Source organism: Oryzias melastigma, linkage group LG7 (assembly GCF_002922805.2).
Source record: "Oryzias melastigma strain HK-1 linkage group LG7, ASM292280v2, whole genome shotgun sequence".
Lineage (NCBI taxonomy): Eukaryota > Metazoa > Chordata > Actinopteri > Beloniformes > Adrianichthyidae > Oryzias > Oryzias melastigma.
In genome coordinates this window covers 14,750,665-14,758,504 of record NC_050518.1, presented here as the reverse complement: position 1 = coordinate 14,758,504, position 7,840 = coordinate 14,750,665, and the positions used below count along the sequence as shown (strand labels likewise).

The following is a 7,840-nucleotide window of genomic DNA, read 5'->3' as shown; positions in this document are numbered from 1 at the left end:
GGTACTGTCTGGATACTACCTAGTCAGGACCAGATACTACCTGGTGAGCACCAAATACTATCTGATGAGCTCCAGATACTATCTGGTCAGCACCAGATACTACCTGGTTAGCACCAGATACTATCTGATGAGCTCCAGATACTATCATTGAGCACCGGATACTGTCTGGATACTACCAGGTCAGCACCAGATACTATCTGGTGAGCACCAGATACTACCTGGTAAGCACCAGATACTATCTGATGAGCTCCAGATACTATTATTGAGCACCGGATACTATCTGGATACTACCTGGTCAGCACCAGATACTACCTGGTGAGCACCAGATACTATCTGATGAGCACCAGATACTATCTGATGAGCTCCAGATACTATCTGGTGAGCACTGCATACTGTCTGGATACTACCAGGTCAGCACCAGATACTACCTGGTGAGAACCAGATACTATCTGATGAGCACCAGATACTATCTGGTGAGCTCCGGGTACTGTCTGGATACTACCTGGTCAGCACCAGATACTACCTGGTGAGAACCAGATACTATCTGATGAGCACCAGATACTATCTGATGAGCACCAGTTACTATCTGGATACTATCTGGTGAGCTCCGGGTACTGTCTGGATACTACCTGGTCAGCACCAGATACTACCTGGAAACTATCTGGTGAGCACCAGATAGTAGCCAGAATTCTCTAATATTTCTAAAAAAATTGTTTTTCCTTGTAACTATCCGGTGCGCACCATTTACCGTCTAGTGAGCAGGGATGCTATCTGGTGAGCATCAGATACTATCTAGGGCGCACCAGATAGTAGCCAGAATTTTTTTTTACTTCAATCTTTTTACTTTGATGTCCTTTAAGGGGGTCCGTAAAAAAAATCTATTTTCAAGCAAAAACAAAACAAAAGATGATCATCAAGTAGCTGTCATATTTGGCAAACATATAAATGTAACCCTTTCTTTAAAGTGAAAATGATCCATATCTTAGCATGAAGAACTGTAGAAATAAGGCCTTGAATTGACTTTGTCCCCTGTAGCTTTTATCCACTGCCCTGTTTGGTCATGAATTCTCCACTTTTTGATCTGAGCTTGAAGGGTTCGACTCCATCTCCACATCCTCAGACTCACTGATGCTTTTCTATTCCACGTTTTCCTTCCCTTTCGTCGCCGATGGACTTCCCGGTGATGATTCCTCTTCTTCCATCTTAGCCGGCGCCTGGCTGAAGTCAGTCCGAGGGATTTTGCCCTCCCTTTCGGAGGAGCGTGAAGGGGAGTGTTTTGAGCTTTTAGGGGGAGTCTGTAAAGATGGACTTGTTGGACCTGTGACACAAACTGTCTTGTCTTCCAGCTGTGGAGCGTCCTCTGCAGCGCTGCTGCTGTTTGGAGGGACTTGGTCGTCTTTTTTCTTCTTCGCGGGTTTTTCCGTTTCCACGTCGGCGTCTGTTTGCATAATGTCGGCCTCTTGTGTGGTGCATGTCTGCGTGCTGGGGTCCGCCTGGACCGTCGTGACATCAGGATTGGGCGACTGGTCCATTTCGAGAACATCATCAGAAGAGTCGCTTCCGTTTCTTAACTCGCTTTCGGATTCAGTCGAAGCGTTCCCGTTTCCGACTGGCTCGGTCTCAGGCTGTTTGCTCCTGTCCTTACTTTTATCGCCTCCCTTTTGAGGCTTGTTATCTCCTCCCTCCTCTTTCTGCTGCACACCTGTGTCTCCGTCCTTGTTTTTACTCCGGGAAAGGACCTCCTCCTTCCCGTCTCCGTTTCCAACGGCCTCCAGCCTTTTCTCCGCCTTCCGGAGTTGCTTTTGGATTTTTCTGGGACACCACACAAACTTGTCCTTTGGCTCAAAGTGGAGGTAGGCAAAGCGCACGAGCTCCTGCCGCTTCTGTTTGTTCAGCACGGCGAACAGAAAGTAGTCGAGGACGCTGCGCTTCACGCTGCTGAGGGTCTTCTTGACCAGAGTTTCCTCCAGGAAGAAGCGCACCAGCGGGGCCTGGTAGTGCTCGAAGCCCAGCTCCCCCAGGCTCTTCAGGATGCGGGTGATGCGGAGGTTGTTGTGCATGTTCCTGCAGGATAGGAAGCATTTGGAGACATAAGGACATATAATAACAAAACGTCAATCAAGTTAGAGATATTTTATTAGCACCTCTCCAAGTTTCCGAAGCGCTCCTTCCAGTTTTCGGCGCGTTTCACCTCTCCGGTCTCCTTGTTCACTAAGCGGATGCCGTAGAAGCCCAGCATGAGCTCATAAGACTCCACCAGCCTCCTTTTGGCGACCTCGTTCTTCCTAAACTCCTAGTGACGACATAAAAAAACAGCAACATTTTAACAGCAATTATTAAAAAATTGTGATTGAAATCAATTAATGGCACAAAAAATGATGGCATGTGAGTACTAATCTTCACCTTCTTTTTTATATATTTTTGTGTATATATGAATATTCAAATCTGGTTAAAGCAACACTGGAGCTGTAAAATGATTTGAAAAAATATTACGATGTGTTGAAAAGTTTTTTTTTTCACTTAATAACTAAAATCAAAAGAGGATGTTTCTATGTTTGGTCACATATTGGGCTTTGATTTTAAGCAAAAACAACATTAAATCACTCAAAACTTTAATATCAAAAACTAAAACTCATTTTTAGTTGTTTTATTTGATCAAACTTTGTTCTGGTGTTTGCTGTTGGACAGATCGCCTCGTATAAAAAAAAAAGAGAAAATCTCTATTTCTGGTTTTCTTGCACTGCAAAAGAACGCCCACCTGACACATTTTTTCTTTTAAAATTACATCCTATTTCTCTTCTCTTCCGTTTTATTTTATTTTTTTAGCAAGTGTGAATGATCAAAATTGACAGTGATTTGATAAAAACTGAAGGCTGTCCTTTAAAAATATTATAGGAGCAGATCAAGCTGTAAAGAAATGCCAATGACTATCAAAACACAATAAAATAGCTAAATTCCAAAACATGTTTATATTAATAAAAAAGTGATAAAAATATTACCTTCCTATAAAACAGTGACATTTGATGATAATAAAACTCCTCAAAATGAGTAATTTCAGAGGTCATGACTGGCATAAACAAACATCTGGTGCATTTTATAAATCACTATTTAGGTATTTGAGTTTATTGATAGTATTGATATATGAATGACAATGCACTTTTTAAATTTTATTTAACCAAAATTTGCTCTTTGCAGACGCCTCCACATGTTTTTCAGATCTGTTGTCCCAAGCAGATCTTTAAGACTGGATGTGAGGAGTTTGCCGTTTAGACATCTGCTGGTCAATTCCAAACATGTTTGTGGTGCAGGTACCTCAATCTCCTTTTTGGTGAGTTCTGAAGCCATGTAATTCACGCCTGGTTCCCGGAGTGGAAACAGCCTTATGATGAGACAGAGATAAAAAAAAAAAATTGATTGAATGACAGAAAACATTGAGAAGAAATACTGTCAAACTAATGATAAAAATTCAGATTTGTGAGTCAAAGGATCATATAATCTGCAGCAGGTCCTGCAGGAAACTACATGAAAGTTAATCAGGAAAAACAACATTAAAATATAAAAGAAGAGACTTCACACTTATAAATGAATACATATTAATAAATTACTGTCTGATTTTAAAGGATTTATTAGCAAATTATGTTGAAAAAGTAGTATTTGGTCAATAACAAATATGCAAGATTTCCGTCCTATGGTCAGGTGAAACATAAATAGAACTCTTTGGTAAGAACTCTACTCATCGTATTTGGAGGAGAAAGAATGCTAAGTAGCAAACAGGAGAAATAATCCTGCATCCAAAGCACACCATACCTACTGTAAAGCATGGGGGTGGAAGCATCATGGTTTAGGGCTGTTTTTTCAGCAAAGGGACCAGGACGACTGATCCGTGTAAAAGAAAGAATTAATGGAGTCATGTATCGTCAGATTTTGAGTGAAAACCTCCTTCCATCAGCAAGGACATTATATATGGAACAGTGCTGGGTCTGTCACCATGACAACGATCCCAAACACACTGCCCAGGTAACAAAGGAGCAGTTTCGTAAGAAGCATTTCAAGGTTCTGGAGTGGCTTAGCCAGTCTCCAGATCTCAAATTCATAGAAAATCTTTAGGGGGAGTTGAAAGCCTAGGTTGTCCAGCAACAGCCCTAAACATCACTGCTCTAGAGGAGATCTGCATGGAGGAATGGACCAAAACATCACTGCTCTAGAGGAGATCTGCATGGAGGAATGGACCAAAACATCACTGCTCTAGAGGAGATCTACATGGAGGAATGGACCAAAACACTACTGCTCTAGAGGAGATCTACATGGAGGAATGGACCAAAACACCACTGCTCTAGAGGAGATCTACATGGAGGAATGGACCAAAACATCACTGCTCTAGAGGAGATCTGCATGGAGGAATGGACCAAAACACTACTGCTCTAGAGGAGATCTACATGGAGGAATGGACCAAAACACCAACAACAGTTTGTGAAAACCTTGTAAAGACTTTTAGAAAATGTTTGACTGATGTAATTGCCAACAAAGGGTATTGAGTTGAACTTTTGTTATTGACCAAATACGTATTTTCCACCATAATTAAAAATTATTTTTTTAAAAATCAGAAAATATGATTTTTTTGATTTTTTTCTAATTTTGTCTCTCATAGTTGAGGTATACCGAAGATGAAAATTACAGGCTTCTCTCATCTTTTTGAATGGGAGAACTTGCACAACTGGTGGATGACTAAATACTTGTTTGCTCCACTGTATTCTACAATTACAGTACCAGGATAAATCTTCACAGAGTCCAGACTTGAACCTTACAGAGAACCTTTGAAATGTGATGGACAAGACTTGAAGGTCCGATTCCCATCACCAAAACAAGACTTTGACAAAAAAACAAGCTATTAAACCTCTAGAGAAGAATAAACAGTAGAAGTTTGTCAAATACGGGGAAAAAAAGGACAACCAATGGGCAATAATTCTGACCTGAACCAATCAAGTTTGTTTATATCAAATGTGTTTCATAAAAATGTTTAGAGGACGATAAATTCAAACAAATTTAGCAACTTGACACAAGAAATATCTGTATAGCTACAGTGAGCTCACTTGTTTTTAATCAGACAAAAAGCCTCACTCATTACCACTGAATGTAGGAGTGAACCCTCTCCAGCCGCTTGTAGTCATTCCTCCATTCTTTGAGGAACGAGTCAATGTAGATGTCTGCAACCAAAGAGAGAAACCATGAGTTCCATCGCCGTTTCTACCAGAACCTGGACCAACGTCTCAGTGTTTTACCATCAGGAGCAGAGGGAAACTTGTTGAGATAAAACTGTAAATTATTCATTTTGTCCTCCGAGCACTCGTCATCCGTCAGGTTCTGTCAAAACAAATCAGCAAATAAAAACAAATTATTTTGACAGCCGCGTCGCGTGTTTCCTGTGGTGTTTTGTACTTACAGGGTAGCCTCTCCTGTAGTTCTGCATGTCCCTCGCTGCCCTCATATTTCTGGGGGTGTGATGCCACTGCAAGATCAAACGGATCGCTATGCGTCAGACATTATTCAGTAATAAAAAACACTGAAATTAGGATTATGCAGTCGGTGAAAGTAGACACGAGAAGTCAAAAGCCAAAGGAAAATCATTCCACTATATTCTCCCTAAAAACCTTTGCCGTACATCTAAAACACAGACGCAGATTATTTTATGTAACTGTTGAAAAATTTAGTGGAGCATGGAAACAATGTGGGAACAGTATTTATGATAAAAAAACAAGATCTTTATAGCCAGATTGCAGAATATTTGGTTAATTTATTTTATACATTTTTAAAATTAAATTGCCAAAATGTTTTCATAGAAACAGATTTCTTTCTTTTTTAAATCTTTGATGATTTGACTTGAAAATCAGAGAACAAATATTCTCTTCATGGTTAAAAAAAATCTTGAATAAATATTGAATTATCAAGGTTTAAAATGGGTCGCTTTTTCTTTGATGTTCTGATTTCATTTGTTCATAAAGTAAATATTTCATTAAAAGGAAAGATCAATTCTTGAGAAAAATAATCAGTAATTCCTTTTTAAAATTTCAAAAGTGAATACCAGTTGAAATAATCTTGATTTACTACAAAAATATGTCCTTATTATCTGTTCTAAAATCTTTTTTCTCATCAAATCAAAAAATAACATGATTTTTTTTCACTTAATTGTATTTTTTTTCAATTAAAGGCTATCAGTTCTTCTGTCTTACTCTCAAATAATATATTTTCAAAGCAGAATTAAATATAAATTAAAACCGTTCATTTATTTACAGGAGAACACAGTGGGATTTCATTGCCTTCTTTTAACCAGCCAATATTTAATCAAGTATTAAGGAATGCAGCTTCTTTTTTTAAAAAATATTGATCTTTTTATTATTTTTTTGTGGATTCCAGAAGACTTTTTTGACTTCAATAAATAAGAAAAACATTCTCATTTGTTCGCAAGATAAGTTACTGCAACAATATTATGTCAAATTAATATTTTTTTATGAATAATTATTTACATTTAAAAATAAAACACAAATTTTAGGGGTTTTGTGAAGCACTTTCAGGTAAATAGTGATTAAAATAAATAAATTAGGGGTTTTAAATATTCAAACAGTACATTTTTACTTATAAATGAATAAATAATGCATTTATTTACAATAATAAAGCAATGTAGCACAAATTATAATAGATTCTGTTAGTTTTTTTTAATAACCAGCCTTTTTAACCTGATTTTCAAAATAAAATCAATAATTTTTTTTATATTTAAAGATTAAAATTCTATTTAAAAATGAATAAATAATACATTTATTTACATCAATAAAGCAATATAGCACAAATTATGATAGATTCTGTTAGTTTTCTTAAATAACCAGCATTTTTAACCTGATTTTCAAAATAAAATCAACATTTTTTTATATTTAAAGATTAAAATTCTATTTAGAAATGAATAAACAATACATTTATTTACAACAATAAAGCAATATAGCACAAATTATGATAGATTCTGTTAGTTTTCTTAAATAACCAGCATGTTTTACCCGTTTTTCTAAATAAAATAAATTGAAATGTTTATATTTTAACAGTAAAATGTAGCCTAAAAATGAATAAAAGACATCTCTTTACAAAAATAGCAATGTAGCACAACTAATAATAGATTATGTACATTTTTCTTAATAACTTTTTTTTTTTACCTTATTCTCAAAATAAATTGCAGTGGACTCTATTTAAAATGTCCACAATATATTTATTTATTTATTCTAATGAATTGGTGATTTGGTGAAAAATAAATATAGCATATTATATTGCAGGCTAAAAATAAAAAGTGGAGCATCCTTAAGAAATACCCGACAGCGTGACACATCTGTTCAAGATTTTCTCTCAATTTCTATCCAAAATAAAGCAAGAAAATTGGGAGATGCTGAGGAAGACTGATGCTACCGAAGCAGAACATTCAGATAAAATATCCACTCTGAAGCAGATGTTTGTATGGATCTATGGTCCTCCGAGGAGGACAGATTGTCTCCCTAATTAATATCCCGACACCCCCTTTCTTGCTAGGCTAGTTAGCAGGGCTGTGGAAGTGGGCACAAGGCTAACGGCTGCCTTCCACGCTCCACACCGGCCGAACCGGGCGCCAAACCCACCGAGGCTACGGCGGCACGACAAGGTTCTGCTGCACAACGGGGTGTCGGACGGTAAATGGAAGCACGTACTATGGCCCACGCAGATTTGTTTTTGTCTTGGTTTGACCGTCGGGTCTGGCTCTCTCCGGCCGGGTCGTCTCCATCACTCTCTGTGTCCCAGGTCGAGTCGTATTCACAAACACAGTCGTCGT

At 37.7% G+C, this 7,840-nt stretch overlaps 1 protein-coding gene across 2 annotated transcripts; it reads right to left on the bottom strand.

Moving 5' to 3' along the window:
* Positions 1–6: 6 nt before the first annotated feature.
* On the bottom strand, positions 7–7,840 carry ogfr (opioid growth factor receptor; the record flags this gene model as incomplete). Of its 2 annotated transcripts, none has more annotated exon segments than XM_024292967.2 (7): positions 7–2,064; positions 2,145–2,293; positions 3,313–3,379; positions 5,126–5,204; positions 5,280–5,361; positions 5,441–5,506; positions 7,650–7,840. In XM_024292967.2, coding segments are annotated over 7 exon segments (1,562 nt in total), but the record flags the coding sequence as incomplete, so codon positions are not given.